This window comes from Anguilla anguilla, chromosome 12 (assembly GCF_013347855.1).
Source record: "Anguilla anguilla isolate fAngAng1 chromosome 12, fAngAng1.pri, whole genome shotgun sequence".
Classification (NCBI taxonomy): Eukaryota; Metazoa; Chordata; class Actinopteri; order Anguilliformes; family Anguillidae; genus Anguilla; species Anguilla anguilla.
The window spans coordinates 24,681,466-24,700,281 of NC_049212.1; the positions used below are offsets into that span (position 1 = coordinate 24,681,466).

Consider the following 18,816-nt stretch of genomic DNA (forward strand, 5'->3'; position numbering starts at 1 on the left):
TTGGTTTGACAAATATAAGAACATGGGTACAAGAATATAAGAGAATAGTAACAAATTACTGTACAATTTTAAAATTGCTTTCTCACATACTACCATCAATCCTTGCCCTTTCATCTTTATGGTAAACCCCTATAGAGTGCGATAAAGTCAACATAAAGCCAGAGTGATGAAAATGTGTCAGCAGAATTGTATGAATGTTATTCTTCTTTAAGAATACTAAAATAATAAAATCCCTCCATTTTCCATTTCAGCACCCCTAATGGTCATGGTGCCATAACAGTTAATTGAAAACATCTGTGAGGAAATAATGGAAAATCATAGTCAATTAAACAATGGCTGAACGGAGTAGTGACAGCATTTTCCGAATGTCAATGAATGAATGGCACCAAAGACCATTAGCAACACAGAAACTGCCAATTTACCAGACAGGAGTCTAGAGAATAATAATTAAAATTGAGTGGGTTCACGGAATGACAAATACCAGTGATAAAAATACAATGACTTACAGCGAAATCAAATCAGCCTTGGTTTTAACTCAGGTGAGAGAATTCAGTTCCAAGAGTAACATAAACATTTTAAACAACAAACAGCACAGCATAACTGTTAAATTCAAAAACTGGCTTTAGTATCATTGATTAAGGTACTTACACTGAATAGCATTCGAATATGCAGTGGTATTGAATATAGTGGCATATCGATATCCATGGACATCATTGATATCCATCCTGTGTGCAGGTGCCTGCCAAGTGAATGAATGAAAACCAACGTAACACGCTCACCAATGTGTCCATCTTCAGGAGGCGAAGTGACAAAACCACGCTTCACCCAGTACTTCCGTGGCAGCCTGTCAGGGCTGACTATTCGACCGGGGAAGATCGAGAGCCAGAAAGTCATTTCCTGCCTGCAGGCCTGCAAGGAGGGTCTGGATATCAACTCCCTGGAGAGCTTGGGCAAGGGCATCAAGGTATCACGCCAAATACTTGCTCATGAAGACTTCAGACAGCACACACTGTCAACAGATGCCCCTACCTCTTTGAGCAGAGACGACAGACAATAAATTCTGAGGACAATATAGCATGACTATAATCGTTGCTTATTCAGAAGGAAATGCTTGTCTCAATCTTGCGCTTTATGTCATTCTGTTCATTTCTGATTTATGAAATATCCAGTCCAGCCTTAGCCTCAGTGACACCTCATGCATCGAATGAATGGAGAGAGTGAAAAATTAAACTGAAATGAAAATTAAATGTACTGCACACAGACAAAATGTTTGCTACAGGCTAGATGGGTAAATGGGCCAGCAGGGTGCAGTAATGACCAGGTCATTGGCCTCTAGGCCTGTGGAATTGGGCCTCTGGTGGTGGAAAGCCTATTGTTCCCAAGGTTTGTTACCTCTCTCTTCTAGTATAAAAGCCCACTGTATAGTAGCAGAATACGCACTTTCCATGGTTAGAAACATTTACAAAAATAAAGCTTAAAAAACCTTGGGAGAAAATTGCACATTTATTTGTCCGTGTTGCTTATTTGTAGCTGGCAAGGTTAAACTTAAACGGCAATATGGAAAACAAGTTTTCATCATACAGCAATGCTCAAAGAATGTTCACACACTCTGCTTCCACATTACATAAGCCACGTCGAACCAGAACTCCCATCAATCAATGCTTGCATCCCCAGGCACATAAATCAGTCTCAATGCCGCTCTTTGAAAACTGCATTCAAATCTATTCCGGACTGTACAAATAGGTTAAAGGATAATCTTCTTTTTGCTGTGAAAATCAATGCCATTTCTCATCACCACTGACAACTCAAACATGGTCATTTTGTGTTGGGCCCCGATGAGGAATTTGATATCCTGTTCCTTGAAATGCTGTCTAGGTGAGTGCCAAATTGCTCTTCGATAGTACATGGGCGCAGTGCAGTCATTTATCGGTCAGCTCAGCTGACTAAAAGAAATATTGACACTCTCTGCTAATGTTAAGACTGGAGAGAATCGCTGTAACCAAAGACAAAGGCCTGGTTATAAATGAGATACATCTCATGACTTGGTTGATCTATCACATTAGAGGGGGGGAAAATGTTTGACCCTAATGTATGAATGTTGGTAAAATGAAATGCATATTGATTACACTGTGGATAATGACCAAGGTAATTGAACTGGATCTCTAATTAAGAGAACACAGGCCTGACTTATAATTAATTGCCAGGTTGGGGATTAACAGCAGGATGGCAGTGGTTACAGGGGATGAGGAGTGATGTTGCCGTGGGTTTCAGTCTACAGCATGTGTAGAAAAAAAAAAAAAAAAAAAACATCCCGAAAAGCGTTATTGCTCCACTTTCCTGGCCTGCAGGCAATCCATCCCACAGCACAGACAGAAGAGATGGCTGTGTTTGTGGGCTGCAGGGCTCAATCTTGAGCCAGCCCTTTTGATGCACCTTTATCAAAAAGTGTTTTATGTCATTTCTGAGAGATGGAATCATGTCAGCCTTTTACGGTAGAGATAGCGGAAACGAGAGAGAAAGAGAGAGAGTAGAATTTTTGAGGCACAGCTCATTTTATCTTTAGTAAAAAAAGAGAGAAGTGTTTAATTCTCTGAGCTTATCTGAGGTTCCTGACCCCTGGAGCTAAAGGAAACCATTTAAGATCGATGAGTAACTTTTATGGTGCAATCACAGGAAAACATTTGACGAGGCCTGCATCTTTAGATTGGGTGGGTTTGCCACAGACAGGACCAGCCTATCCCCTTCTACAGAGCACAGCCCCTCTGCAGTTGAACAGAGTTCCTACATGCCCAAGAATTTGCCCTACTGGGAGCAGCAATTGTCTCTGGAGTTTAAGTGGCTTCTGATCCTGTTCATCAAAGTGAGGCATTTCTTTTCCCAGTCTTTTCACCTTGGCCGTCCTTTTTTTTCCCGTCTGTGTTTCTGCCCTTCGATTGCGACGTTAGCGGATAGCTTTAGCGTTGATCTGTGCACAAGGCCACCTGATTGACTCTGGCCACACTGACTGCAGTCTCAATAAGGAGGGCAAGTAATTTCTTTCACATCAGCGGATGAAATGTGCCACAGGTGTTATGTATGGAAAACTGTTGCTGTTGTCTGTGACTGTGTTCTCTGTCCTTGGCTGTCTTTACATTCTGCCAATTTTACCTCTGCATGCCTCTCTCTGACTCACTCCATCCTTCCCTTGCTGTTTCCATCCTTCAAATTGTGGCCAGCCATCATGCTCCCTCATCTATCCACTTCCCTCTTTTTTCTCCCTCTCTCTCTGGCTATCCATCCCCTCCCTCACCATCCGCCCCCTCGTTTGTTTTTCCATCTGCTGAATGAACCCTTTCCGCTCTCTGTCTTTTGCTCTTTGGCCAGTTCCACTTCAACCCGGCTCAGTCAATACTTGTCATGGAGGGAGACGACCTGGAGAACATGAATATGGCCCTGAAGAAGGTGGCCTACATCAATTCGCGTCAGTTCCCCACCCCTGGCATCCGTCGCCTCCGCATCTCCACCTCTGTGCAGTAAGCCCCCCGGCACTTTACCACGTTTTACATCCTTGAGGCTGAGGTCCCAGGGGTTCTATTGCCCCCATGTCCCACCACAAATAATAATGCATTACCATCTGAGACATAGATAATGCTACAAGTCTATCTATTCCCTGCTCACATGTGCATGCTAACCAGACCATTGCTTATTACCTATCCATGCATCACGTTCCAGCCCTGACACAATTTTTTATTTATTTCTATGCTGTTAATAGTCATTGCCTGTTCCTGTTGTAGCCATAATGATTGCAGTCTTTTTTTATTCTCAAACATTTCCTTAACTTTTTCCATGCCAAGCAAACAAACAAAAGATTCTTCCCCAAATACTCATTTGAACATGTGTGGAAAAGCAGATTAAGGGCCAAACTTTAGTGCCCACAAATAAGCTGCCATCTGCATGCTGGTGTCCCACAGGGTCACTGGGCTGCCATTCAAACAAAGCAAGACATTTTTAAAATAGAATCATACCATCAAATGGACGTGTTAAGCTTTTCAGCACAGCTTGGTCAATATTAGACACCTGCAGGGCTGGAGAGCTTGCAAAGCCATGGAGTTGCCTAGGTTACTGAGGAGCATTGGCCAGCTGCTGTGTTGCTTCAGCCTATAAAGCTGTTTACCATTTAACCCCACCATATCCCCATATTACTAATCTCAATTAATAAAGCTTTTAGATGCAGGGTCTGGACCTTCCTATTTTAAATATGCATTAGTTAAAAACAAACTGAATGAAACAAATGGATCCTAAGCTCACCATCCCTGCTACTTCACTGGGTTAGAAAACTAAAGTTATAGTGATCTCATCAGAAGGAGCACATGCTTTTCATTTCTCAATGAGAGTGAGCTGCCTTGGTCCCAGTCAGGAACCAGAGCTCTTCAGCTGTGGAGCTTAATTTAGAATGAAAGAAGAATACCTGACACGGAGACTGGGAGCCACCAACTTGAGTGGAGAGACTGATCCCTCCCTCATTTACTGTACACTAGTGTGGACAATAAGACCACAGCGACTATGTTAAAATAAATTTAAAAAGAAAGAAATTAAGTAGGAAACTCTGAAAACTTGCCGTATCAGTGACTGGGAGGCGGTGATGAGCCATGCAGACTCGGAGGGCTTATTGTTAATGTAATATTCAAAGCCTTGCTGCCTGTCTCCAGTTGGCTACGTCTTTGACTTCTCTCCCCTGAGGGCTGTGTCTACTGCACCACTGCACCACCTTCAAACCACACAACAAGGCATCAGACTCCCCGAGGATTCACTACTCTTTTCCTTTTTCTACTGAGCAATATGATTTTCTCTCCCTTGTTCTTTAATCCTCCTTCAGTCCTCTACTGCTCTGATTGGCACCTGGGGCAACTTTTTAAATTTTATTTAATTTATTAATATTCTTTTTATTTGCCAGCGGACAAGACAGAGGCGTTGGATTTTATAATAGCCTTTACACGTGGGCCTGTGTTAATATTCATGCTGGTTTTAAATATGCATGATTCCCTACAGCTTAGGCCTAAGGGAGCGTGCTCTGCCCTAACGTCAGGTTCAATGCAAAGCTGAGGGTGGAGTCCCTACTGCTGGAGCAGCAGGGGAAGACTTCTGGCACCGAGATCATAAATAAATACATATAAATACATTATTGTTATAACATTTGCATATTTACATTGTTTCAGCTTCAGGTTCTTTGAGGGAAAGGTTTTTTTTTGTCAGTTATTTGCTGGAGTCGCACCCTTACTGCAGATTCATCCCACAAATGTGCCATGGAAATCTAGAAGCAAATACGAATTTGGATTCTTAGAATATTTAAAAAATGGCTTGCAAATCTGGCTTCCACAACAGAATCCCCCTTAAAACCTCTAGGAAGTAGATTTTTCTATCCTGTATTGGGATTAACTCCTCCCACTCATACTGTTATCAAGAGAGGCCCTTTGTCAGTCCAGTGTGTGTGTGTGTGTGTGTGTGAGTGCATGTGTATGTGTGTGAGTGAGTGTGTATGAGTGCGAGATGAAGCCTATTGAATTGATCCAACACCAATAGCTCCTCGGGGGGACACGTCGGAGGCTAAGTGATGAAGAAGATGAGCAAAATCAGAGCAGACGTGCCTGATCAATACATGCACTGAGCACTGGAGCTCTAATGGCAGCAACCCGATTCAGATGACAACATCTTCAAATCACCTCTATAAATACAAAGAGAGGCCTGATATGTTTCATGAAGAGCTCTAATGCTTTGAAGTGCATAAAATGGATATAAATTAAATGGATTGATCTCTCTCTAGTGAATTTGCTATGAGACTTTCTCCCCAGCCTGTTTTCATTTATTTGTTGTTTGGCTTTTGGCTTTGTTTTTCATGCTGTAATTAGAAATAGATGAGTCTATTTCTGATTTTATTAATGAGGCTAAAAGCCTGTGATTTGCGGTGCATCAGGTGGCAGGAACAGAATGGAAACATTAACGCAGTATTACAAACTCTCTTTCAGTTACATCAGTGCCTAGTACAAAACAACATGCACTCCAACCACCTCATCAAAAGAGCTCTGCTCCTCCCACGTTGGGCTCCTGTGATGGAATTACGTTTTTATTTTTCAGTTATTAACTAATGCTGTATCATCATAAGCAAATGAACAGGTGTGTTAATTAATTTTATAAACACAAAAGTGGGTCTGACATACCTTTATGAAATAAATAAAAGCGTCAGGAAAAAGAAGGCAGAATCCTCAATTTTACCACCCACCCCCCCATCCTTCATTTTCTCATTAATTAATCTGGAAAGAGTCCAAGTTCTTTGTCGCAGCCCAAGGAATCGGCTCTCTTTGCATGGCTGCCCCCATCTTTTCCACAACAATACCTCTCCGATACAGGGAACGTAGTGATTAGAGAGTCTAAGGAAACACATTTCTAGTCCTGGAAGCTAAAGGAAACAGCCAGTGCAGAACATATTCCATTTGTTTGTATTAATGTGTTCACATTAGCGGTTAGTGCAGAGAGTCAAGAATTACGGCACCAAGATAACTGTAATCACAAGCAGATTATAAAGGAACACACAAATCCGATGGGTTTTTTTTTTTTGGTTATGGAAGTGAATGAAAGCATTCCAATATAAAAATCTCTCCCAGATACCTTGTCCAATTCCCTTCATTTGGTTTGTTACTTTGTTGTTTGAATAATGATTTGTAATCTGTATTACTTTGTGTGTAATGTCAATAATAAAGCATACCCATACTCCCTCCTCCCCCGCATTAGCACAGCCTCACTGAGCTCTTTGCCCCAGAACAGTATCAAATAATACCAGTCACATCAATCATCTCTCTCATGCAAGACATGCAAGTCGGCCTCTCTCTGTTGTCTGTCTCATAATTCTCTCTCTGTCTCTCTCTCTCTTTCAGGTGTTTTGGAGAGGATACCTGTATCTTGGTCCCGGACATTGAGGCGGTGGTGATGGTTCTGCAGCCCAGTGAGCCCCGTATCACCATCACCGGGACGGAGCGCCTGACCCAGCCGGCGGCTGACCTGAGTGGCCTGGCTGGCCTGCCCCTGTTCCAGGACCTGCACATCATCAGCACAGTCACCAAGAACGATGTCCCTTCCCACAGCAGAGGTAGCGGACTCAGCACAGTCACCAAGAACGACGCTCCTTCCCACAGCAGAGGTAGCGGACTCAACACAGTCACTAAGAACAACGCCCCTTCCCACAGCAGAGGTAGCAGACTCAGCACAGGTGCAGAACACAGCTACCAGACATAACTCAGGTAGCAGAGGCCGAGGAGATTAAGCAGATTTATACAGCACATTAACTGAATCCGGCTTTAAGCTGCTCATTGACAATACAGCACAGGTGTCTCCCTGATCCTTTGCAGTTGGGCGATGTTGCAGGATGTGAATTTCAATTGTAGTAATATACTATAGTTTGACACACAGCTGGTGTGGTCCAAGCCTAAGCTGATACAGATAGCTCACCAGTTAAAAACTCACTTTGCTGGAGTTGGGGATCTTGGTCTTTCGCCAAGCGTACCGATCGTATCTCTTGCCGTGCGGTGAAGACCTACCCGCATTACACCACCATGTCTGCATCCGGAGATAAAAGCAAATAAGCACATGAATAAGTGACAGCACTATTTCCCAAATGATCAGAGCCATTTTTAAACAGATGAGCTGCTGTTTCATTCATGAACATAAATCCCACTTCAAAGACCAACATGCAAAACACATCTTATGTGTTTAACTTTTAATGTGACCAAGAGTCCTGGACTGCCCAGTCAGCAACTATGAATATTTTACAGGGCAGTCTTTTACATATCTATCATTTGCTTGATAAAATAAGAATGTGTGTGAGAGAGTTTTACATCCCATGCATTGGTGATATTGCTTAGTATGACTAGATCTTGGCTACCTTCCTAAGTTCTGAGTTTCTTAGGAATCTTGCATAGAAGCCAAATGATTCTGTGATCTTGCTAAGAAGTACAAAAATGTTGCAGGCATTCACAATTCAAAGCACCACAGAGCCCACATCCTCCATGCAGTACATTGTGCCTTGGCAGAATGGAAGCCGCCAATGTGAAAGATAATCGGACAAAACTGCCTTTTGTTGAGAACTATGAGTCGCTTTCAGATTTTGCCGAGCTTCTAGAGTCATCCGCCATTTAAAACCTGAGAAAAGAAAGTGAGAGGAGGCAGAGGCAGCGCTAGAGTTCAAACATTTCCCCTTTCAGGCTTCATTCAGGTAACACCATGGACCTGTCGCCATGCCAGAGTAGACAAAGTGCGGCCTGTGGATCAACACAACAAAAGAGCAACAGGCCAGGACTGAATAAACAGGACTCCAGGGGCACAAAAAGATTCAGAGAGAACAGGACACACACACATACGCATCCACCCACACACCCACAAACATTTGCACTGATTACACCTGGGAGCTTTAGTCCAGTTGAATTAGTATATATATATATATATATACTATGAGGCACATGCCAGTACACCCCCATCTTCACTTCACATAGCAGAAGCCTTCATCTGGGTCACAGTATCTGCCCACAGAACCATCCAGAATGACAACAAATCCAGGACATTCCCACTCCATATGAAATCAGCCCTGGTTTATGCTCTGTTCTATTTCACTGGAATTTCACTCATTGTTTTAAAGGCATTTTCTCTCTCTATTTATATTAAATTTTTTTTTTTTGCAGTGATGCGTGTCCACATGCTGTGCGTGCATACACGCCACGTACGTGCATGTTATTAACTGCCCTCATATAAACTCCGTCTGTAATGCAGATGGCGTGTTAACCTGTGAAGCACACAGCCCACAGACTCAAGGCAGTGGGGTGTACAAACAATCAGAAGGTTCCATTATGAATCAAGCGAATAAGCGCACCGTTAACGCTGACACTGCGCCAGTCTCTGTCCTCACCCTAAGCCCTGCGTGATTTATGCCCGGTGGAGGGAATGCAGCGGCAGGCAGAGAGGGATTGCCTGTGAGCTCGCGTCAGAGCGGAGAAAAACCTGCTCAGCGGCGCGTGCCGCCGCGATGCAGCCCTCCGCCGACGGGCACCGTCTCTGACCTCACGGGCCCGCGTCATCCCGGATGAATATTTCATCCGCCGCAGACGGCATGCTTAATAACCCGAATGGGTCTGTCAATAACGCCGCCACCAATCCCCCAGCCTGGGCTTAACTTATGTGGACTGTCTCGCCGCGCAATGGAGGCCAGATATCGGCACTTCATTAAAAGTGCGTACCGTCACTCCTCCGCCGCCGCCGCCACCAGCCGCGAGCCATGAAAACTGAGGACCTGCTTGCCGCCACGGCTCTGTGTGAAAAACAGACCTTGGAGATGTCGTTCCCCCGCAGTCAATCACGGCGTGAGGCAGCCAGGTGTTTTCAGAGGAGCGAAGAGCGCGTCTAATAAACACCAGTGTGCAGAAAGCCTCGCTGCGTCAGCCCAAATCCGTGGCTGTGGGCTTAAGACCTCTTACAGCGTGCATTAGTGAATGAGTCCAGGAAGATATCAAAACCATTTTGGTCTATTGAGTGATACACATTCATCATTCAAAAAACTGACCTCCCACAATAAGCAACATGTACTTCGTACTGCTGGATGAATGAGGAGTGTCTCAGTTCGTAGCAGGTGAACACAAATAGGTTAAGCTTTATCATAAGGCATTCTTTCCCTTGTGATACATTTAACAAGTGTGATTTACATAAGTTTCTGGGTGTTCAGCCCACAGGCCCGGAGTACTGGAGGAGATCATCCACAACCTGGACTACTGTGATGTGCTGGTGATGGGAGAGGAGCTGAACCCCGGGCAGGAGAGCCTGCATCTAGACCGCAGCTCCCTTCTGGGGAAGCACCTGGACGCCACCAACTCCACCTCCGGCATCTCCATCTACGGTGCGTCCACCCACAGCAGCCCACCACATACCAGACGGCTTCTGCCTTCTTCTCTCCAAAATATTCTTCCCTATCATATTGTACATTTCTAATTCAACACAGATGTTTTCTCATAACTGCCAGACATAAACTTAATCAGGCAGTTAAGTACATCAAGGGTATGAAATTAAATAAAATGTACTTTTTTGGATTCAACAGAAACAGTTTGGATACAGGAAAAGATCTAGCTTTAAATATGTTTGAATTTCAGGCTGGAGGCAGGGGTTACTATCTTTCTCCATCTCCAACTTCACAATCCCCACCATTTAATTAAAATTTTAATAAATGCTAATTTTCAAAAATGTTATTAAAAAATGTAAAATAAGGATTGCCACCCAAATCTGACTAAATTCTTTTTTAACTCCTTCGTCAGAGTAACCAGGGTTCATTGGGGAAGAAATTAGGTGATGCGGTCATTTCACATGACCGAAGCAAACAACCGATGGCAAAATCAACTTTCCCTCATTGCAGGGCAGTGGCCAAACCAACTTGTTTCAACCAGTGTGGTTTTATTGAGGGGGGCAGAGCTGTAATACTAACTACTTATCCAGGAGCCCGCTAAAGTACAAAAAATAGCAATCTTTAATCATCATCATTAAGCACATACTGTAAGACCTGCCAAAGCAACAGCAGGAGCAGCATCAATGCTAAAAAGTTCATAACCACAGTGTGACAAATACGTGACAGTGTATAAAAATGTTATATGTATTGTAACTGGCAAATTAATATTATTCCTCCAGTCTTTTATTTCTCACTAAACTCCAATGGTGCCTGGTGGAGCTCCACTGGGGTCAGTGGCAGAAGGCAGCATAGCTACGTGACAGCTTGTCACAGTTCCCCTGTGACACAGACACACATGTCCTGGCTCCATCTGAGGCCAGCAGGAAATAAATGACCAGAGGAATGAAATTCATGTGAATTCCGACAAAAATCACTTGGTCAGGCATTTGCCCACAGCTCCAGCAGGAGAGGGATATTTTTATCTTGATGCAATATTTATCATCTCCCTTGTATTTTTCAATGTACAGTAGGCACGGGGCGATCTCAGCCTTCACAGAGAATACTGTATGTGCCCAACATGGCTCTTGAGAAAGTGCTTTTTATATCAGCTTTCTCCATGGTTTGGTTATGGTCACTGAGCCAGAACAGTATTTGGTATTTGCTCCATATAACTGACAGTGAAAAAATACTGTGCTTCAGTCCTCCTGTTCCAACCCTAGGCTTTAGTTCCATTGTTCCTGTGATTCAAAGTCATTTGGTATAGTGAATTAATTTAATTATTCCCTGGACATTTTTAGGACCAACTGACTCTTGTGAGATGCATGTGCGCACAAGTTCAAGTACAATGAGTTGTTTTATCACCAGTACGTTCTCATTAAATTCTTCCATAAATAGATTACTTTTCTTTCTTCCTAAGCATTTATAATAACATGTAATTCTGGTAACTGAGCTGACCCCTCAGTACCATATGTGGCAATGCACTGAATTATACATTAATCAAAGAGACACATAGGAGCAGATTCTATTTTTTTAGCATTGTTATATTTGTTCTCTGAAGTTATCTTTTTATCATAGATTTATTTTAATCTGTGTGCTGTTGATGTATGCAATCCATGCAATGTATACTAAATTGCTCAAATGAGACTACATTATAAAATGTCTCTTTTCAGGTGTGGATTCAATGTCGAATTATGAGCAGGTGGTGAGACAGGTGAGGTACCACAACTGGCATGCAGCAGAACTGTCAGAGAGGAAGTTCCGCCTCACCTGCTCAGAACTGAACGGCCGGTACACCAGCAACGAGTTCAACCTGGAGGTCAGTGCGGGGTGCAGTGCGGTGAAGAGGGAATACACGGAAGGCCCTGAACTATTCACCAAAACATTACACTTAATCATGCTCAGAAAGAAATGAAAAGCAGCTAGACACACGCCAAGGTAAAATCAATTACAAGGGCCCTTTTAAGTGGTTAAAAAGTTCCATGCTCCTTCACCCTCAATATCTCTCCAGATATTAAAGACGTAAGTGCTTTTGGTCCCCGTTAGTACGTTTTGTCTACAAAAGTGTATTTTGTCCCCGTAAGTGCATTATGTGAGATCTGTAGTTTGACAGGCTCTCATGTCTGCCCTGCACTCCCCAGGTCAGTGTTCTCCACAGGTCAGGGGCTGAGAGCCACGTCAATCACATGGCAGTCCAGCCTCAGTACCTGCAGGCTGTTCATCATCCAGTCATGGCCCATAGTCAAAGCTCAACCCACAACTCAGGTAAGAGAGGAGTGCTGACACAGTCTGACCGATTAATAGCCCATGAAGCCCCATTGCCCGGTTCCCAGTTAATTACTTATCTTTGTTAATTCTTTTTAACGAGGAGCCCTCGCTGTCCTAAGGAGCTCTAGCCTCTCTTAGGAGAGTCTAATGAATGTGATAACTGAGGCAAGCATATTGGTCTGCAGGCCACCATGGATATTAATTGGGGAAAAGAGGTCGCTAAATACCATAATAGAGCATCTCCACACCTCGACGATGACAAAACCATTCTCCTCTCGGCGTCCCACTGCCCTCCTGCTCTCCTCTCAGCAGGAGTTCACCTCCCTCTGCTCCTCAGCTGGTGGTTTCCTTTACTCTCTGTTCCCTGGCCACTCTAATCATTCATTAAGTGAATATAATAAAGGCTTGCCTTAAAAGAACTGAGCAGTGCTGGAGAAATATAAAGAGAGGGTGAAAAATTCCCCCAATGTTTCTTAACGAGGTGAGTTATGCCTTTGAAAGGACATTGTAGAGTCATGTACATGGGCTGGATAGCGAGATCAAAAGCCACAGCTGATTTCTGTATATGTCTTATATGCAGAGGGAGATCGAATGGATCAAACGGTCAATTAAAGCTCAGCTCTTTCATACACTAGCATGGCAAGGCTTATGGAGAGGCCATTCAGACCCACAGACTGGAAAGGGATTCTGGGAAACAAATTCACAGAATGGGAGAGAGAGAGGAGAGGGAGAGAGAGAGAGAAAATGAAAACAAAACGTCTCAAAGGAATCTGCTTTGCACACACACACACACAAGGTCTGCCAGCTCTGCAGTGGGTCTCCTGCCCTGATCATGAAAGCCAGGTGTATGAAAACATAAACCAGAACTTGACAGAGCCTCAGAAGGTGCCAATGTATTTTTGGAGAATTACAATGGAGATTAGGGCTGCAGAGATACATATCACACATCAAGGACAGCTGGAGAGTCATCAGACTCCAAAAGGCTGCTATGAAAGAAACGGAAAGCAGGATATAGAGATGTGGACCTGCCCAAGTCCCATGTTTCTGCAGCCCAGTGGTTGCTGCCCAATCAGATGTCATCACCGACCTTGTGGTTTAAATAATGACCCGGTTGAACCTCTGGCCACGGTACGTCCGAGCATCCCCTGCATATTGCTCCCTGGCAGACCACTATTAAGGCCTCTTACTCCCCCTGCTGGACATATTTGTCCACTGCATGCACTGTGCGTGTGTTTGTGTGTGTGTGTGTGTGTGTCTGTGGGTGTGTGTGTGAGAGAGAGAGAAAGAAAGAGTGAGGGAGAGACAGAGTTCAGTGGTGACTCATTCACCACCCGGTGACAAGAAGCTTTTTCTCTCTGTGCTCTACTGCACACCCAGTGTGTGCCTTTAGGACAGAGGTGCCTATTCAGCTGACACTTTAATCCCTGTTAACCCTCTCTCAATTGGAGCCAGACCTCCTCCTGTGTGTGTGTGTGTGTGTGTGTGTGTGTATGCATACTTATACTGTAAAGAGTATAGTCATAATTGAAAGAAGTGTGCTGTATCTACCATCATTGGCATTTATTTACAGTGTTTAGCAGTATAACCCCTCTACCGTGACAGCGCACATTACTTTAAATGGGAGGGTTGAATGAGTCTGTGCCATCAAGACCGCTGTAGGTCCCAAGACACGGAAAATGACCTTTTGTCAGCATATGAGCTTTTCATTGCCTCTAGTTCTATTGCTTTACCAGTGAAATGGCCTGTCATCGCCCTGCTGTGTCAGCTCCCTCTAAACTGCTCCCCCCCCACCACCATTCCTCCCCAGCTATTCCTAGTGCAGCCACAGTGGTCATCGTGATGTGCATCACCGCCCTGGTGGTCACCGTGGTCCTGGGCATCTATCGCATCCACGTGGCCCACCAGCGCAGCTCAGACAGTGCGGACAGGACCAAAGGGGGGGAGATGGACTGGGATGACTCCGCCCTCACCATCACAGTCAACCCCATGGAGGTGAGAGTGAGGTGGGGGTACAGACACAAAGGACAGAGATGAATAGGGTGAAGGAAAGAGAAGCAGGGGCAAGTAGACACAGGGAGAGAGGGGTATATTGAGACAGAAAGAAAGTGAAAGCAAATTGCCTGACCCCAAAAGCTGATTCTGAAGCACAGAATCATCTAGAATGTGATTGTGATTGTATGCTGTAGCATTAGGATTTGCCTTCACTGGAACTAAGGGGACTAACCCAAACCATGAAAAACAACTGAACTGTTTTTAAACTGAAGTGTTTGTTGGTTAAGTTACAGTTTTCAATTAAACTGAATGAGGTCATTTTTTTGCACATAAACTTTTTTGCCTGGGTAAGAAGTCAGAAAATAATTGGGTTTCAAAACTCACCTTTAAATTCTATAAAACATATACTGGATGGCCAAACGTATGTGAACACCTGACATTCAACATCTCATTCAAAGCTATGGGCATTAATATGGTGTTGGCCCACCCTTTGCTGCTATAACAACCTCCACTCTTATCGGAAGGCTTTATATCAGATATTGGAGAATTGCAGCAGGGATTTGCTTCTATTCTGCCGGAAGAGCATCAGTGAGGTTGGGCACTGATTGGGTGATTAGGTCTGGTTCTCAGTTGACTTTCCAATTGATCCAAAAGGTGTTGGATGGGGTTGAGGCCAGGACTCTGTGTAGGCCAGTCAAGTTCTTCCAAACTGTTCTGGGCAAAACCTTTCTATAAGGACCTCACTGTGTGCTTGGGGGCATTATCATTCTGAAACAGGAAAGAGCCTTCTCCGAACTGATTCTGAAGCACAGAATCATCTAGAATGTGATTGTATGCTGTGGCATTAAGATTTGCCTTCACTGGAACTAAGGGGACTAACCCAAACCATGAAAAACAGCCCCAGACCATGGGGTGTCCAGATATTTTTGGTCATAGAGTGTACCTAGCCATATTAAAGACACGTTTTTATTCAGTCAAACTCACTGTATACACAACCTTATACTCCTGGTCCTGGTGAAGGCTTGAGAAGTGTGTTGGATGCAGAAGCCTTCTTAAAGGGCAAGTGAGCTTCTGTCCAAATACTATTTACAAATGCTTAAATGCTCTTAGGTATAGATGAATCTACATTATCATTAAAAATGCAATGGTAGCTACTGGATTAGGTCTTAGAACATATGTAAACAAATTGTCTACACAGTGTTTTGGGGCCTATTCCGTACTGGTTCATTTATATTGATAATCAGCCTCTCCTGGTTCCACAGGTCTGCCATTAGCAAATTATGTCCTGGCAGGTGTAAATTAAGCTGATTAAATAAACATGTGCAGCAATAATGCTAGAAGCAAGAGAAGAGGAGATACACCTTGTGTCTCGTTCTGGAAAAAAAATATATACAATTTACAGTGTGACTAACAGCATGCCTCAGTGTGAGGTTTTGCATGGAAATATGCCAGCATTAGAGGTTGCACAGGAGCTGAAAACAGAGAGAGAAAATGCCCTCTCCTCTCATTTCAGCAGCGTATAGCAAATGCTATCAGGAATTTTTAAACATGTTGGTCCTCTTGCCCATCCTTACAAAACGAGCAATGAAAACGATAAAACAAAAATTATTGCCTGACTGAAATTTAACACAACCCTTTATGTAAACCATGTCAAAGAATTATAATTAAAAAAGATGTGAAAATAAGACCAGGAAAGAGTGAGAAAGACAGAGCAAAGAAGAGACACACCTGCTTAAGATTTTATTATAAGGCACAGTGAAACCCGCATGCAAGTCCGTCACACCTTTTCCTCTCCTGTGGTGCAGAACATTGAGGAGCCACAGGCTGCTGACAATGAAGCCAGTGAGGAGGAGGAGGAGGAGGAGGAGGAAGATGAAGAGGAAGATGAGCAGGACGATGACATCACCAGCGCAGAGTCTGACGACAGCGATGAAGAGGAGGCCAGAGTTCCCAGGGGGCCACAGGAGAACAAGAGGAGGAACCAACTGGAGTGGGACACCACCACGTTACCCTACTAGTCAAGACAAACACAACCACATTTACAATATCTATGCCTAATTCTGAGGTTACTGGTTCATTGGCAAGACTACTCTCACTGGTAATTCAACTCTCAAAAGTGTGTTTTTCCAAAAAAAACGTAGTCCATTTACACTCAAAGTCAATGAAATGTCACTCTCTGCTGGTTATAAAAGTGTACTGCACCACAAACCTGTTCCAGTAGTGACAGTGCTTTGACTGTTAGGCCATGAGTTTTTGTTTTCTTTTTTTCTTTTATTTGACTATTTAAAGAATGCCCTGCTGATAGTTGGCAATTGCACTTCTTATGTTGCTTGTCAGATCACAGTTTGTCAGTATATTTGGATTAGTGTAAACACAAGCAAACATACTACAGTACACACTGACTGGGACTGAGAACCCAATCTAAAAATCTCAATTTACCCTGCAGGTCACAATGTGTTGACAGAACCATGCCTTCTGATATTTCAAATCTCAGTGATTTTGAAGATGTATTGTCAAGCTCCCCTTCATGGTCTTGTTACGAATCCTGTAGTCTTAGGTCTAACATCATATCAACTAAAAACAGAATGCTTGTTAACAGCTATTTTTCACATTTTCTGGGTCCAAAGCCACATGAGAACCTCTGGCAGTTGTGCTTAGCTTCTCTCCAAATGACCTATCCATTGGTTGCAAGTTACACTAAGTGGAAAAAACACGGCACAGTTCTGAAAAGAAAAATGTACACACTGTATATTGTAATTTCGGTCTTTTATGTTAAATACCCCAGGACTTAAAGGTTCTTGTCTTTCATATAAACTTTATTGTAATAAAAATTATGCATTTATTTCCAGTGTTTTAATGTCTTAGTTGGTTTCCCCCTTGCAATGAAATATATTTTGATTATAGTCATTTAAAAAGTAGGCAATGTGGAAGATTGTCAAGTCTTCAAAGAGATAATGTTTGAAACAGTGGCACAGAGAGCTTAACTTATTTTCAGTTGATGTATGTTAGAACTTGGGATTTATTTAATGAAAGTTTTTATTGTTTATTTTTTGAAACGGTGAAGAAAGGAAGTAGCTGTACATTTTTATAAGCTCTTCTGTACATAGAATTTAGAGTAGTGAACATAAGTCCACTCCATGGCTTCTCCCATTTGTATGTTAGACCCATACTTGCTTGTTGGAGACCATCCAGCCTCTGTATGTGTTTGTAACCAACTCACCGTTTGTTAGATTTTTTTTCTGTCTTGCCATCGGTGAGTGTTCTGGTCTCTGTCTGGGATGGAGAGCTGTGGGTTCTAATTCGCTGAGAGGGACATAGACGCATCACCGTTCACATGTCGAGTGGGGCTTTACGCTGCAGGGGTCACCTTTTCCTCCGCAAGCTTATTGACATCATGTGTTTAGAAGCCATGTTCCCATACATGCAGCTGTCCAGTGAGACCTGAAGATAAAGAAACATATGAGAAGAGTAAACATCACAGAAGAGATTTGCATGTCCACCTGAGGCAATCTCTGAGCCAAATCCTTTAAAACATACTGTATATTAATGTGGGCAATGTTTCAAAAATCTTAGCAGTCATTAGTTATCGGCAGTCAAATTTTGAAATGGAACATTGACTATTGGGTTATCTGGACTATATCTGTACAAACTTCTGTCCCAGTAATGTTAAATTGAACGTTATATTCCCAAAATGACTTTAATCCTTCTGATATCTTGCCATTTACAGAAAAACAGGAATACAGGGTAGCAATCAACACTTATCTGACATTCCGGTCCAATGATGCATTGCACCTTGTGTCTTTTTTCTTCCAGACCCCCTAGCAATGACAAATATGCTCCCCACTCCACAATTTGAGATTGTGACAGAGGCACCATTTTAGTCTGTGATGACAAGACCTTGCTTGCTGTTTGTTACCTGATTTAGCTGGAAGAATGCCATTTTGAATCTGTGTATAGGTAGCTACATGTAAAGTCTGTAGCAGTGATTAGGGTTTGTTCATCCCTTTTTCACATTAGTGAGTGTGACATCACCATGGTGAGGCTTGCGCCAGTTACTTTTGGCTCATTCGTATCATTAGATTGCATCCAGGCATTTTGTTTTGAGCTTGTTTGTTTTTTTTTCAGTTTTGTAAACGTTTCCTTTTTTGTTTTTGCATTAAATTCATGGTTACCAACATGTTTGTTCTACAAGAAGAAGAAGAAAGTAAATGCTGTTTTAAAAAAATCAACCCTGTAAAATGTGTAAAACTTTTTTTTCTGCTCTTTTTCTTTATTATAGGTTTTGGTTACTTTTTGGTGGTCACTGCCGCACTTTCTGTACATTGGCCAATAAAGACGTTTTAGAATCATGCGGTTTCTCATTTTTATGCATGTATTTGCCCCCCTTTTTCCCTTTTAAAGGGTAGTGTTTCAGAAACAGCGGTGCTATGTGCTAAATGTCTTCATATGACTTCAGATTAGACACATTTCCTTCCCATATCTGGATTAAGAATGATCAGGGTAATTCACACCATACCCTTCACTATGCCTCTATTGCAATTATTTCACTCATCTGTCGTTCTGAAGATGGGACTCTGTCTATGCTTATGATCTGGTCTGCAGCATTTGCA

The 18,816-nt window shown here is 43.0% G+C and overlaps 1 protein-coding gene across 2 annotated transcripts in view; it reads left to right on the forward strand.

Moving 5' to 3' along the window:
- LOC118209547 (calsyntenin-2-like) overlaps positions 1-18,556 on the forward strand; it is a 276,935-nt gene extending 258,379 nt beyond the window's left edge. The window contains exons 10-17 of one of the 2 annotated variants that reach the window (XM_035384944.1): positions 798-964; positions 3,364-3,512; positions 6,909-7,171; positions 9,740-9,910; positions 11,620-11,765; positions 12,088-12,211; positions 14,022-14,206; positions 16,012-18,556. In XM_035384944.1, the coding sequence (XP_035240835.1) occupies positions 798-964; positions 3,364-3,512; positions 6,909-7,171; positions 9,740-9,910; positions 11,620-11,765; positions 12,088-12,211; positions 14,022-14,206; positions 16,012-16,224 (1,418 nt within the window). In that variant the 3' untranslated portion in view covers positions 16,225-18,556. The remainder of the gene's footprint in view (positions 1-797; positions 965-3,363; positions 3,513-6,908; positions 7,172-9,739; positions 9,911-11,619; positions 11,766-12,087; positions 12,212-14,021; positions 14,207-16,011) is intronic. The other variant, XM_035384947.1, reaches the window with a different exon arrangement.
- Positions 18,557-18,816: the final 260 nt, after the last annotated feature.